Below are 15058 nucleotides of genomic sequence, written 5' to 3'. Positions count from 1 at the left end.
GAGAGAGAGTTAGAAACGTCGATAAGAGAGAAACATCGACCAGCTGCCTCTTGCACACCCTCCACTGGGGATGTGCCCGTTACCAATGTACATGCCCTTGACCTGGGACCTTTCAGTCCGCAGACCGATGCTCTACCGCTGAGCCAAACCGGTTTCGGCTGGAGGGTTGTAGTTTTGTGCTTTAGTTAATTTCTGTTTCAGTCATCGGCTAGATTATTTCTTATGGTTTATTCAGTATAATCTTTTTGTTGTTAGTTTATTAGATTCCACATAAAAGTAAAATCATATACATGGTGTTTATACCTTGAGAATTATTTAAATAATGCAAATTTCAAGGTTTTAAGTATCTTCTAATTACATTGCAGGAAATGTAGAAATATGTAAACTGGAAAATAATTTTCTTTTCATTCTTTTCAGCTTTATAAGCATGTAGTTCAAATAGTAGAAAAGTTCATCAAAAAGGTAACTATCCGTTTTCTTATTACCTCATTTCAGTTATGCTCAGCATCTGTAATTGCTTGTTAAGTTGTCATTGGGACGCTTGCTTGTAAAGCCACTGCGCAAAAAGCTGTTGCTGCAGGTTCTTTGCACCTCTACCGGGGGTTTTTATTTTTTATTATTTTTTTTTAAAATATATTTTATTGATTTTTCACGGAGAGGAAGAGTGAGGGATAGAGTTAGAAACATCGATGAGAGAGAGTCATCGATCAGCTGCCTCTTGCACACCCCCTACCGGGGATGTGCCCGCAACCAAGGTACATGCCCTTGCCCGGAATCGAACCCGGGACCCTTCAGTCCGCCGGCCGACGCTCTATCCACTGAGCCAGACCGTCCCGGCTATCGGAGGGTTTTAAAGAAAGACGCACTTAGAGCAGCGCTGCTGGCTGAGCACCAGCTTGGAGCGGCGTCGCCAGCAGCTCCCTGCGCCCGAGCCTCGTGCTCTGCCTTTGCCCTGGTCCTCGGGCATTTAACTCCGCCGGGCGCCTTTCAGATGGAAGTACAGCTCCCCCCGCTCCCCCCACATCACATGTTCTTCAGTTACAGTGCTGGAGTGTGTCTCCGCAGAGTCCTGAGAAGGGGACTGAGGCATCTGTCTTCTCCCCGACCGGGGCTGTGCGTGTGGTGCGCCCGTAAGCGTGGTGGCCTGTGAATACCGGCTGAGAGATGGAGTAGCAAATCACAGGACCGATAAGCACGTGGGGGAGCTTACAGGCCCTGCAGGCACCACCACACCCGCTGGGCACGGTGCCAGGTTTGGACCGGCTCCTGGTTTTTACGAACAAGGACACCAATGAGAGGGAAAGGGACACGCGCTGACAGGTGGCCGCTGCCCCGGGCTTGTCGGCGTCGGCAGCGTGCTCTGTTGCGCGGTTGTTCCCGCCACTTGCTCAGCCGCTGCCTGAGGGGACAATGCACTCCACGCCTGGCTGGGAAACATCAGAGCCTCGTCACGGTTTTCTGAGGGTACATCTCTAGGCGTAGAATTGTGGGGTTAAATGCGGCCTTGCTTTTATTGCAAATCACCTTCCATAAGGTTATACCCCTGAAATGTATGTAGGTATCTGTTTCTCTATTATTTTTTCCATTTCATAGGCCGAAAACCTTTTTTTTTTTTTTTCCTGGTTCTGTACTGGAACAGAATTAAATGGATACATTGTTAAAATTACCTTTGCGCAATTTTATTGATTTTTTTTTTTGTACAGAGAGGAAGGGAGAGAGATAGAGAGTTAGAAACATCATTGAGAGTCATCGATCAGCTGCCTCTTGCACACCCCTACTGGGGATATGCCCGCAACCAAGGTACATGCCCTTGACTGGAATCGAACCTGGGGCCCTTCAGTCCCCAAGCCAACGCTCTATACATTGAGCCAAACCGGTCCCGGCTACTTTTGCGCAATTTTAAAGGTAAAATTTATTTTTTGAGCAGGATGAATTGGATTTGTGTGGAATTGGTGGAGGGCTTGGTGAACTAATGATGATCTGGAAAGCTGTTGTGGGAGGTAGGGCATGAGAGAAAAATAAGGTACAGGGTCTGAAGTACCAAGAAAATAGCAGCTCTGTAAAGACTGGGCATTTGACAAGCTGATGTGAAGACAGCTAACCATGCAAGGAGTTTCTCAATAGAAAGAAACACTTGTATACAGAGTTTCATTGACGGGAGGTTGATGGGTGTCGAATTGCTTTCTTGTATTGACTTTACATCTTTATCTTTGTAGTGTAAACCAGAATACAAGGTTCCAGGGTTATATGTAATCGACTCAATCGTCCGACAGTCTCGTCATCAGTTTGGAACTGATAAAGATGTTTTTGGGCCAAGATTCTCTAAAAACATAACCGCCACATTCCAGTATTTATATCTGTGTCCATCGGAAGATAAGGTATAGTCAATATAGTTAATTTTTACATTAAAACTTTTGTTTTCATTTATATTTAATTTGAATCTAGATCAACTTAAATGTATTGTATTTTAGATATTTGAAGCCTACTGTAGTATTCGAAAGAAATCATCGTAATCTCTCAACTTGAAACAAAACCCAGTTTTTTCTGTAGTTTTTTTTCTCATTTATTTTTCTTGTAAAATCCTTTAGGAAAGTCATACTGTTGAAATATGGAAGCACCATTGTGGTTTTGCTTGCTTTTATTGATTTCAGAGAGAAAGGGAAAAGGCGAGAGATGGAAACATCAATGATGAGAGAGAATCATTGATTGGCTGCCTCCTGCACACCCCCCTATTGGGGATCGAGCCCACAACCCAGGCATGTGCCCTGACCTGGAATTGAACCGGGATGGTTTATAGGTTGATGCTCAATCACAGAGCCACACTGACCAGGCAGGACCATTGGGTTTTATTTGTTTGTTTTGTTTTTTGTATTTTTTATTGATTTTTACAGAGAGGAAGGGAGAGGGATAGAGAGTTAGAAACATCAATCAGCTGCCTCCTGCATACCTCCCACTGGGGATGTGCCCGCAACCAAGGTACATGCCCTTGACCGGAATCGAACCTGGGACCTTTCAGTCCACAGACCGACGCTCTATCCACTGAGCCAAACCGGCCAGGGCAGGACCATTGTGTTTTAAAGAAGGTGATGTTGGAAAGATTCACTTGTAGCTGAGTGATCAGGACATTCTGGTAGGGAAAGGCACGCTCATCGCAGATGCTGTGCGTTCCGGAAGGAAGTGGGGGGCAGTAGTGGTTGCCCCTGCCTGGCACTCGGGTGCGGGAGCAGCAGTGACATTGGTTAGCAGTCAGACGCAGTGTAGCTTCCGCATGGTGTGGCTGAGTCACCAGGCAGGGGTCCAGGGGCGGGAGCCTGTGGAGAGGAATGAAGAATGGAGACCTGACAGGAGACAGTGTTGTGGTTCTGGGTTCATAGTGGAGGCAAGGACACACGAGGAAAAGCAGAGCCTCAGTCCTTGAGGAGATGAGAGTGTCACCCCAAGGCACACCTTCACGCTCACCTGTGCACACACTGCTGGCCCCGCAGTTGCTGGTCAGTTTCCTAACGCTCGCAGGTGTTAGAATCATCCTAAATAAGGGCTTCGGTTGTCATGTTTTTGTGCATGGGGTTTCTTTTTAACCATAGATACAGTATGAGCATTCTAAATCCACCTCTCTATTATTAAATGGTTTCTTTTGATTCTGTAGGTTATATTATTTTTCTGTTTCCTTTTTTCCCTTCTCTGTTTCTTATTGTAGGTTACACTGCTGATGAAAGGCTTGTTAGCTTAACGAGGCTATGATTCTGACAACAGATTTTATTTTCCTAGGTCCTAGCCAGTTTGTCTCAGCGGATAGAGCATTGGCCTGCGGATTGAAGGGTCCCAGGTTCGATTCTGGTCAAGGGCACAGGCCTGGGTTGGAGGCTTGATCCCCAGTGTGGGGTGTGCAGGAGGGAGCCCAGCAGTGGTTCTCTGTCGTCATTGATGTTTCTATCTCTCTCCTTTTCTCTTTCTGTCTGAAATCAATAAAAATAGCCGGGACTGGTTTGGCTCAGTGGATAGAGCGTCAGCCTGCGGACTGAAGGGTCCCGGGTTCGATTCTGGTCAAGGGCATGTACTGTGGTTGCGGGCACATCCCCAGTGGGGGGTGTGCAGGAGGCAGCTCATCGATGATTCTCTCTCATTGATGTTTCTAACTCTCTATCCCTCTCTCTTCCTCTCTGTGAAAAATTAATAAAAATATATTTATAAATAAAAATGAAATCAATAAAAATATAAAAGCACACACACAAAACTGTTTAGTATTGAAAAATCGACTTAAGGTTTATTGTTTTACTCTCTTTTTTGGGTAAGGTGTAATAAGTTATGTATGCAAATATTAATTGTGTATGCATGTTTCCTCACACATAACAGAGTAAAATAGTTCGTGTGCTGAACCTTTGGCAAAAAAACGGAGTATTCAAAATAGAAATTATCCAGCCCCTTCTGGACATGGCCGCAGGCAGCAGCAGCACCGTGCTGGGCGCAGACAGCGTCGCCAACAACGAAGGTGAGGCGGGCTCTGAGCTGTGGTGGCGGCTTCTGCTTGTGGCGGGGGTCTGGTCACGCTGCGGACGCCCTCGTGGGAGGACGGCTTCTTCCCACGACCGTTCGGACGGGGGAGGCGGCCCTTCCCGGCCCGTCCCCGCATCCACTCCCGCAGCGCTGTCTCTCCTTTTTCTGCGAACTGAACGGACGCTGTTCAGTGCAGAAGCTTAGCAGAGGGTGAAGCAGTGGGCAGGTTCAATGTTCTTGGCCTTCATGAGCTCCTCTCGTGCAGGTTCACCGCCGCCTCCAGTTAAAGTTTCTTCCGAGCCGCCCCTGGTCACTGCGAACTCTGTGCCCTCCGTGCAGCAGCTGCCCAGCTCGGACGCTTTTGCTGCTGTGGCCCAGCTGTTTCAGACGACCCAAGGGCAACAGGTAAGGGACCGAGAGGAAGTGTTTGCCGCTGGGGCCTGGGGGTCCTTGTTTCTGTTCCTGACAAGGAGCACATGCGAGGGAGGACAGGGTGCTCTCCAGCTAGAAAAGCCTGACTGGATGGACGGATGGATGGTTGCGCGGGAGGGTGGGGTGTGGAGGGTGAGCTGGGCACACAGAGCAGCAGTGCCCTGGAGGAGGAGGAGCTGCGGACGCTCCGCGGCCCGTGCTGCTCACCCCTGTGACGTCATCTCACCCCTGTGACGTCATCTCACCCCGGTGACGTCATCTCACCCCTGCGACGTCCGCTCACCCCTGTGATGTCATCTCACCCCTGTGACGTCCGCTCACCCCTGTGACATCATTTCACCCCTGTGATGTCTGCTCACCCCTGTGACGTCATCTCACCCCTGTGACATCATTTCACCCCTGTGACGTCTGCTCACCCCTGTGACGTCATTTCACCCCTGTGACATCTGCTCGCCCCTGTGACGTCCGCTCACCCCTGTGACGTCCGCTCACCCCCTTGACGTCTGCTCACCCGTGACGTCATCTCACCCCTGTGACATCATTTCACCCCTGTGACGTCATCTCACCCCTGTGACGTCTGCTCACCCCTGTGACGTCCGCTCACCCCTGTGACGTCATCTCACCCCTGTGACGTCATTTCACCCCTGTGACGTCATCTCACCCCTGTGACGTCTGCTCACCCCTGTGACATCATTTCACCCCTGTGACATCTGCTCGCCCCTGTGACGTCCGCTCACCCCTGTGACGTCCGCTCACCGCTGTGACGTCTGCTCACCCCCGTGATGTCTGCTCACCCCTGTGACATCATCTCACCCCTGTGACGTCATCTCACCCCTGTGACGTCTGCTCACCGCTGTGACGTTACAGGCTGCTTCCCACTCATCTGAATTGGCCACGATGTTTGCGTCTCCCAGAAGCATACTTACCTTGCTCACATTCAGTGTGCTTTTCTTTACATTTTTCACTTTAAGCAACACAGATAGTAGCCTTGCTATATTTATTCACAGCAATCTTAACCAGTACTAAAATGTTGGTTCTTTTTTCTAGTTTACTTTGTGCATATGCTATTTTGAGCCCACCTTTAAGGTTTTTTAGTAACATGTCTGTTGATGCAGTGATTACACTTTGTTAGTGGTTTATCGGTTTTCCATTCTTTAAGCTTCAGCAGATCCTTCAGACTTTTCAGCAGCCTCCAAAACCACAGTCTCCCGCCATTGACAATGCTGTGATGGCTCAGGTGCAGGCCATCACCGCTCAGTTAAAGACCACGCCGGCGCCGGCGCCAGAGCAGAAGGCCACGGCGTTTGACAAGGTACGCTTCCCACCGCACTGTGTGTCCCTCCCTCCCTGGACGTTGGAGCTGGCCCTCCTAGCCCCTCTGTGTCTGTTGCTTTTCTTACTCTGCTTCCAGGTGTCCCCACAACATCCAACAGTGTTTTAATTCCGGCTACAATTTTTTAAAAAAAATATTTTTTATTGATTTTACACAGAGAGAAATTGAGAGGGATAGAGAGTTAGAAACGTTGACGAGAGAGAAACATCGACCAGCTGCCTCTTGCACACCCCCCACTGGGGATGTGCCCGCAACCAAGGTACATGCCCTTGACTAGAATCGAACCCAGGACCTTTCATTCCGCAGGCCGACGCTCTATCCACTGAGCCAAATCGATCTCGGCAAATTCTGGCTACAAATTTAATATGTATACTCATTGCAACCTTTTTCAGGAAATAAATGAAAAAACATAAAAGCGAACAGTGTAAAGGAAAGGAAACAGACCGTGTACCATTAACCCCACACTTGGAGTAGCTGCCGTATCATCGTGCTGAGCGGCTTAGAATTTACGTCTGGGGCTGGATGGCTTGCAGCTCATTGCTTTGATCTTACTCGTCTTACCTCACCGTTTTGTGGGTGCTGCGCAGTTATAGATTTGGGTCTACATTTCCGCTTGTTAGGGTAGTCCGTTACCTGGACACATCCCGTTTAGCTGCCCCCTGTCGGTAGACGCTGACAGTGCTTCCTGGGCTCGGTGTTAAAACACGCTGTCACCACGTCGGTCCGAGGGTGTCGGTTGTGCAGGTCCTCGTGCTCTGTTGGCCACGCATCTTCCGGGGCAGCGCTCAGCGTGTGATGTGCCGAGTGCACAGCTCGAGCTCGGGCTGACATGTTAACCAGACATCTACACTCCTGTCATCAACTCGCTTCTTTCTGTGGGTTTATGGCTACATAACTTTTTTATATATATATATTTTATTGATTTTTTACAGAGAGGAAGAGAGAGGGATAGAGAGAAACATCGATGAGAGAGAGTCATTGATCAGCTGCCTCTTGCACCCTCCCCCCCACCACTGGGATGTGCCCGCAACCAAGGTACATGCCCTTGACCGGAATTGAACCTGGGACCTTTCAGTCTGCAGGCCGATGCTCTATCCACTGAGCCAAACCGGTTTTGGCTACATAACGTTTTATTTTCTTTCACAGATTCACTACAGAAAACACAATTTGAAGGTCCTAGAAATACATGATAACTTTTCATCATATGTGAGATTTCTGATTTCTTTCCAACATTCTAATGATAAGAGATAATAACTTTCATTATGTTTTATGTAAAATACGCTGATGGTTCAAAGTAAGACTCCGTGCAGTGAGCACTGGCTGTCGCTGTGTCTGGGTGACTTGTTTATTTTTATAGATTTTTTTAGAGAAGGGGGCCAGAGATACGTCCTCTCGTTCTTCTGCTCATGCGGGCACTCTTGGTTGGTTCTTGCATGGCCCTGGCTGGGCCGGAGCCGGAGCCTGGGGTTAGTGGGACAGCGCGGACCAGCTGCGCTGCCTGGCCAGGGCTGCATCTTGGTGATCTTTGAGTGACTGCTGATTAGAAGAAGGCAGGATAAAATTTTTTGAGTGCAATAGGCCTACACGTATGAGGGGAAAACAGGAATAATGCAGAATGCTCTAACCCACTTCTCTCGGAGCAGATGGGTGTGTGCTTTTCAGAACTATCTCCATGCACACGTGGGTGTAAATGCTTCCATGCGGTTTTACTCACTTCCTGCACTGTGTTTGGGTTAGGAAACCTCTTCCCACCTGTATTTTTAAAATTTTATATTTGCTTCTAGTGGCTTTGTATTTTTGTTTTTTACATTTGTCTCTTCAGTCTTTGGGAAACTACTTCAGAATACGGTACAAGATAGTTAAATCTTTATATTTTTAGGAAGAACTGATTTTCCCTCACTGTTTTTATCTGAGACTAAATTCTCATTTGTCTCTGTGCCTCTCTGTAGACACTGTTCTGTCCCAGGAATGTGTTTGTTTTGCATTATAATTTAAGTACTTGTAGCTTACAAGTCATATTTATTTCTCGGTATCACACCCCTCCCCCCCTCCGCCCCGGTTTACTTTGGCTGTTCTTGAGCCGCGATGGGAGTCAGGGTCTCCAGGGGACCGAGCCCACTGTACAGGCACCTCGCACCCAGAGAGGGAAGGACGGGAAGGCTGGTTAGTTCTGAGGGTCTGGCTCAGGCCATGTGGAGGCTTGCAGACTGGCTTTCATAGGGCAGCGAGGCTGGACACTCGGGTCTGGAAGGGCACGGTTCTGGCTTGCTGGCCTGAGGACTCCTTCGGGAAACCTACGTTCTGCTGGTTGGCTGGGGCCATGCACATTCCGGAGGGTTTTTCCTCCTTCAGAGGCCCTGATAGAAATGTGAGTCACATTAAAAATCCCAGCTGTACAGTCACCCAGCCACAATGGCACGTACAGGGAACCAGAGCGCTTGCTTCCCTCTGTGGACTTAGCACGCGTGTCAGCATTCTGAATCTGTGGGTTAAATTAAGAAGTAGTGACAGGTTTTTATAGTCTCCATAGACTGCAGTGTCGTGTTTTGTATGTGTTGTACATTTGTTTTATTTATTCTTAGGTGTTTTTCAGGTTTAGTGTTTCATAACATTTCATTTGGTTAATGATGACAGTGCGCAAATTACTGATTTTATTTTATCCTGTGAAATGGTCATGGTATTAAACACCTAATTTTGTAGTTGGTTCTCTGATTTTGATGGTCGCTACGTTTTCACTTCTCTTCCGCATCCATCTCTGCCTGGTTCTTTCCCTTTTTCTGCCCCGGCGGCAAGGCCTCCCGGGAGAATGCCGAGGAAGGCAGTGTGAGTGCGTCCCCGCCTCGCTCGCTCCTTTGCATTGTAATCCTCTGATGTTCGACCTCAAGTGGGATGGTCAGTGTTTGTTTTTATATCACGTTTGGAAAAAGGAATTCCGTGCCTTCCTCTTTGCTAAAAGTGTTCGTCTTAAGCTAGTCAAACTGAACAGTTTGTTTATTTCAGCTGATTCATAGGTCTTCAGTTGCCTAAAAAGCAACAAAAATGAATTTTTGGATAGATCTCATTGTAATTTTTTAAAATAAATATATTTTATTGATTTTTTACGGAGAGGAAGGGAGAGGGATAGAAAATTAGAAACACTGGTGAGAAACATTGATCAGCTGCCTCCTGCACAACCCCCACTGGGGATGTGTCTGCAACCCAGGTATATGCCCTTGTCCGGAATCGAACCTGGGACCCTTCAGTCCGCAGGCTGACGCTCTATCCACTGAGCCAAACCAGTCAGGGTTCTTATTGTAATTTTTTAATCGTTTCAAATTTTTCCAAAGCAATAGGTATAGATTTTAAGACTATAAATACACATTTATATGGGATAAACTTTAGAAATCCTAGGTGGTCGTGTTTTTTGTAGACAATTTAGACCCGAGTTTTAACATTGGCTTTATTCTGGAGTTGAGTTGCACAGACAGTCAGTGTGCACCACTATAAAGACAGACAGTAGCGCCTGCATTGGATTGCCGCGGGGCTACATAAGCCAGTGTGTGTACAACAGCAAGGTGCCGGTCCTGTGGGACCGTTCAGGTACGGTAAGAACCCGAATCCCATGGCCTCGAGCGACAGAGAAAGAAACGTGCTGTCCCTTCCTAATCCAGAAGTCTCCTGTCAGTAGAGTTCTAGCAGAACTGTCACAGCGCACCACCAACTTGGGAATTTGGGGCTGGAAAGCCATGCACAGAATGGACCCCTTAAGAGGGGAGATCGCTCATTGGATGCCGGAGACTAGGGCTTTGAAGTCAAAAAGACCGCGTCTACCTCCTGAGTCTGCTGTTCACTGACTGTACCATCCTGGCTGTTTCTGAATGCCTGGGCTTTAGTTTTCTTGTAAGAAGAAGAACTGTCTGCATTGCACGCTTCTCGTGATGAAGTGTGTGCCATCTACCAACACAGCAGCGGTGTGGATTGTGCCATTCCTTCCTTTCTGAACAGATGTGGTCGCAGCGATGGCTCTGCTAGACATGTGATCGATCGGTGAAGTGCCTTGCTCCTTCTTTTTCTTATGGACATGTCTGGTGACCGGAAGGGAACGGGAGTTCTGAGGAAGAGGCTGGTGCGCAGGTGGCGAGACTTCTCCGGGCAGCCTTGTCTGTGCCTGTCGCTTTTTCTTCTCATGAGCATTCGTGGCCGGGCAGCCTTGGGCATTTTTCTGTGGGCATTCATAGCATTTGGATAAGACGGTCTTGCATTTTGTACATTCTGCAGCCTGCTGAAATGTGCCCCATTGTTAGGTGTGTAAAGTTTTAAAGGTTTTTGTCTAGAAACATGGCTATCTCAGTAAAATACGTCTATTGTAAACGAATAAAGTAAGCATTTAGACGGTCAGAAGGAAAGTACCTCCTGTATAACTGGGAAGAAAGGCAGAGCAGAAGCTGTCTTTTTCAAGTGGCATTTGTATAACAACAGTTTGTCTCTGAACCAGCTCCTCGGGGCATGTGGGAAATGAGATGGTCCATGGCAGTGTGGTGGCGCTAGAGATGATGGGCACATCTGTTTTTATAAAGTTTTTGTGCACTGAATGCTGCCGGAATTTTAAAGTGGAATACCGACATTCCTGTTGCAGAAGCTACTCGATCGATTTGATTATGACGATGAGCCAGAAGCTGTGGAAGAATTGAAGAAAGAAGATGCTGCTGCCGCCGCCGCTGCTGCTGCCGCGGGTACCACCTCTGCTGCTGCCGCACCTGCTGCTGTCCCGGCCCCGCCCACTGCTGCCGTGCCCACCGCGTCTCCCCCACAGGCGCCCTTGTGAGTCTCCCTCCCTCAGCGCGCGTGGAGTCGGTGTGCTCGCAGGCATAACACAGGGACATGGAGTAGCACGATCGTTGTCCCATCCTGTCCGTGTCTTTTTAAACACGGATACTTTGGGGTTTCTCCCACATGAGGAAGGGTCCTAGAAATGTTTAAAAAAGCTTTTATGCTGGGAATGGTGCTGTGTGCCAGTTAGTCTGTGGGCAGATAGACGATTCAGGAAAGTGTTGATTACCAGTGCCTCCTGGAGAACATTCTTGTACTTCTGTGTGAGTGGGGCTTAGAATCGCGTGTGTGTTCGGCTGGTAAAAGGCTCGCTCGTGCTTTTTCAGTGGGTATCCTGGAGATGGCATGCAGCAGCCAGCGTACCCCCCACATCAAAACATGGACCCGTTCCAGCCTCCGATGATGGCCATGCCACAGGACCCCGGGCACCACCAGGTCCAGGTGTGTTTGCTGCCGCGGCGGGTCAGGTCCCCAGGGCTCTTCACAGTCCATCTTTAGCCGTGTGACCGGACACGCTGCTGACAGCGGATTTGAGTGGCTTTTTGCTTTAATTTTAACAGGGATGCCAAGCCCTGCATGCTCCCAACTTACCAGGAAGCACTGTAAAGTAGTCCAGAGCAGGCAGACCCTGGCCCTGCGTCAGGGAACTGCCCCGTTTCGCCGCAGGGCTCTTCCCGCGAGATGAGACGCTCTCGAGGCTTTCAGCTCGGCCGGCATGCGTGGGCTGGGAGTGTGCTCGGCCCACAGGAGATGCCGGCAGGCAGCAGAGATGTGTTCACTGGGTTTACTTAGCATCCTCTTCGATTCTTCCACAGCAACTGAGAGTTGCTTAAGCTCAACTCTGCATTTCAGTTAACGGGGTGTAGAGGGGCATCTGAAAAACGCAGATCCTGCCGGATGGTGTGCTCGGTGGGCAAGGATTGGCCCTGCACCCAGAGGTCACAGTTCAGTTCCTGGTCAGGGCCCACGCCCGGGTTGTGGGCTCGATCCCAGGGGGTGTGCAGGAGATAGCCGATCGAGATGTTTCTCTTGTCACTGTTCCTCCCTCTCTCTAAATTCAATAACACTTTTTTTTTTAAGTGCCGATCCTGGCCCTCCAGTGCCCCAGACTAGAGACTTCTCTGGACTGTGCAGTGATTCTCTGTACGGCTGGTCCTGGGATAGACCGGGTGGCTGAGGGCAGGAGGCGCTCAGTCTCTCCAGACTGCACTCACCTCACTCACTTCGCTCTCAGGCCACTTAGACTCGTGGTAATGGGAAGTTGATACTGATGTTTAATGACTTGTTGATGAAGTATGAAAAGTACTTTATAAGTCTCTTTAAAAATATGAAGAAAACCTATGAACTTATTTCCAAATGTTTTAACAGTTACGGAAGTTTATCAATAATTTAGAAAGGGTATTTCTTTTGTGACATTATAATTATATTTGAAAGTGTATTGACATTGGAATGGCACTTGAAGAAATATATTAAGTTGTGGTTTACTCTCGTTATTATATTTGAAATCCTACAAGTAGGCATAAAAGAATGAACCTACAAGCCAGTGCTTCTAGCCTCTTTCTCCCCGAAACCAGAGTACCTCTGATTTTAAGTTCAGTCTGTCACATGGTTTCCTCACAATAAATGAAGTTAGATCTTTAAACATATAAACCCCAAACCTGTGTGTTCATAATTTTAAAATGAGTTGTGGGATTTTTAACCTGCATATATACTGGGATATCATTGATGAATGATAAACTGGAATTTTGTTAATTACTGTGTATCATTGTTTTTCTTTTATAAAAATTAAGGTGTTTTAGTTTCATATGAAAGCCGGGGCTTTAAAATTTGGTTTTCGTAGCTGTTATTTAAAACCTACTCACACCCTTTCTTTCAAACCCAGGTTCCGCTTCCTCCTAATGGACAGATGCCGGCGTTCAGCCTTCTGCCCCCACCGGCGTTCCCTGCACTGGCTCCGCCTGTGCTTCCTCCAGCCGCCCCCGTGCAGCAGCCGTTCCCGGCCCCGTTCCCGGCCCCCAGCGAGCCCCTCACCCAGAAAGCACATCAGGTACGAGCCCCCTTCTCGCTGGTGACCCCTGTGGCTGCCGGGACTGACGTGCTGGTTCCTGCCTGTCTGTTTGTCGTTTCTGAATATAGGGAGCCTGGCCTTGGACACACATTAGCCTCTCTGTGCCCAGTTTTCATCTGTAAAATGGGTGTCATGTTACTACCCATTTCCATAAGGTTCTTGGGGATTGAGATAGAGTTAGATTGCTTAATGAGTGCCTAATGATGGCTTCTTAGAACAGTATGTCACCCAACTAGCTTCAGGACAGGAGACTTGTAATGTTTTTAGGTTTTGTCCTGTGTCTTATTTATAATTTTCCCTTTTCTCATTTAGTGATAACTGTTTGTTTTGTCTTTAAAGGAAATGAAAGTAGAACAGCCTTGTATTCAAGAGGTGAAGCGGCATATGTCGGATAACAGAAAGTCGAGATCTAGGTCAGCATCCAGGTAATTTGTGGAAAATGTTTTCCAGTCCTATGTGTCAGGAGGCATAGAGCTGGAGTGGTTCCACGTTGGCTGAATAAATAGCACTCGGTGTGCTGGGTGCCCTGTGTGAGATGGAGCAGAAGTACTTGCAACCCATCCTGAGGTCAGAGGTCTTAGCCACATGTGTGCCCTGGGCGTGCCGAGGCGCCTGCGTACAGATGGCTCACATGCACTGTTGTTGCCGCAGAGGGGCCTGGCAGAGAGGTAGGTGGCAGCGGAGGCTGCAGGCGTGGAGCTGGCGCAGCACAGACATCAGTGATGGCACTCCATAGGCTGCCGGCCTTCCGTGTTCATTCCCGTGGATTCCCCACTGTCGGTCTCTTCCACGCTCACATGTTAAATTACCTGCTGTATGTTTTATGTCTTTTTCAAATTAACACGCGCTCACATGCCTGACAAGTGTTCTTCGTGTGCCGTCCGTTCTTCCTCCTGGAAACATTAGGTCACCGAAAAGGAGGCGCTCCAGGTCTGGCTCTAGATCTCGGCGGTCTCGGCATCGACGCTCTCGATCTCGGTCCCGGGACAGACGCCGCCACTCTCCTCGCTCTCGGTCCCAAGAAAGACGGGACCGAGAGAAAGAGAGGGAGCGCCGGCAGAAGGGCCTTCCTCCCGTCAGGTCCGAGACCGCGAGCGGTAAGCTCACCTCTGCGTCGGGCTTCTGGCGTCCTTCCTCCTGTCGTGGGTTTAAAATCTTCCTGAATGTCAGCAGAGTGCTGCTTTATCGCCTTTCCTTAGTTTAGTGCACACGCTTGGATTTGCTTTTGCACGTGCAGCGGCAGTAAGGAGTAAGTGTGGGAAATACAAATTCTAGCCAACTCCACACACAGTGGGAAGGTTTTATTTGTTTCCCCAGAAACACTTATACCCTCTTACTTTTCTAAAGATTTCCTGTTTACAGACGGTATTACCTTGCATTATTTTCCTGAATCTCTGTGTGTGCTGAAAGTATGTTTAACAGAGTGTGCTATACACCAGAGCTGATCTGAAATGGTAACGGATACGGCCGGGGCAGGTGTACAGCTTCAGGCTCCGTAAAGCTCACTGCGTGGGCAGGCTCGGCAGGGGGCAGGGCGGCCGCACACGGGGAACAGAAGCACTGTGCTGGCTGGGACCCGGGTTAGGACCGAGGCTTCGGTCTGTCCACGAGGCCAGCATTTTAATGCCATCTGTGTGTGCGCTGTTCTGGAAGCAGCACCACCGTTTCCGGGATGTTTAAATGTACTCGCGTGTGGGCCTTGCTCCTCAGGCTCGCGGCGTCACGGTTCTCTCGTGGCTTTCTCCCGTCGGGTACAGCATGGGGCCGTCAGGTGTGCGTGTTGTGACGGTCGTTTTACTCTCAGTTTGTAGCACTACCCTCTGGGTGGGACAGCTGGACAAAAGGACGACTCAGCAGGACGTTGCCAGTCTCCTAGAAGAGTTTGGTCCAATTGAATCGATTAATGTGAGTGTTTATTCAGT

The 15058-nt window shown here is 48.7% G+C and overlaps 1 protein-coding gene and 1 long non-coding RNA gene across 7 annotated transcripts in view; one reads left to right on the top strand and one right to left on the bottom strand.

The window, feature by feature from the left end:
• The window catches only part of SCAF4 (SR-related CTD associated factor 4), a 57142-nt gene that overhangs the window by 22351 nt on the left and 19733 nt on the right, over positions 1–15058 (top strand). For 2 of the 6 annotated variants that reach the window (XM_036429062.2, XM_036429065.2), the window contains exons 3-13: positions 418–462; positions 2217–2378; positions 4354–4489; positions 4760–4899; positions 6086–6238; positions 10875–11059; positions 11395–11503; positions 12951–13115; positions 13476–13561; positions 14043–14233; positions 14941–15041. In XM_036429062.2, coding sequence (XP_036284955.1) covers positions 418–462; positions 2217–2378; positions 4354–4489; positions 4760–4899; positions 6086–6238; positions 10875–11059; positions 11395–11503; positions 12951–13115; positions 13476–13561; positions 14043–14233; positions 14941–15041 — 1473 coding nt within the window. Of the gene's footprint in view, positions 1–417; positions 463–2216; positions 2379–4353; positions 4490–4759; positions 4900–6085; positions 6239–10874; positions 11060–11394; positions 11510–12950; positions 13116–13475; positions 13562–14042; positions 14234–14940; positions 15042–15058 lie in introns of all 6 variants that reach the window. The other 4 variants (XM_036429061.2, XM_036429064.2, XM_045578369.1 and 1 more) reach the window with 3 other exon arrangements.
• LOC123651955 lies at positions 1620–2099 on the bottom strand. Its single transcript, XR_006740969.1, has 2 exons — positions 1888–2099; positions 1620–1667 (listed from the first exon to the last, which is right to left on the bottom strand). It is a non-coding gene; the product is annotated as an uncharacterized LOC123651955 (long non-coding RNA).

This window comes from Pipistrellus kuhlii, unplaced genomic scaffold (genome assembly GCF_014108245.1).
Source record: "Pipistrellus kuhlii isolate mPipKuh1 unplaced genomic scaffold, mPipKuh1.p scaffold_m20_p_99, whole genome shotgun sequence".
In the NCBI taxonomy this organism is placed as follows: domain Eukaryota; kingdom Metazoa; phylum Chordata; class Mammalia; order Chiroptera; family Vespertilionidae; genus Pipistrellus; species Pipistrellus kuhlii.
The sequence above is the reverse complement of the archived record's forward strand: the minus strand, read 5'-3'. Positions and strand labels throughout refer to the sequence as shown.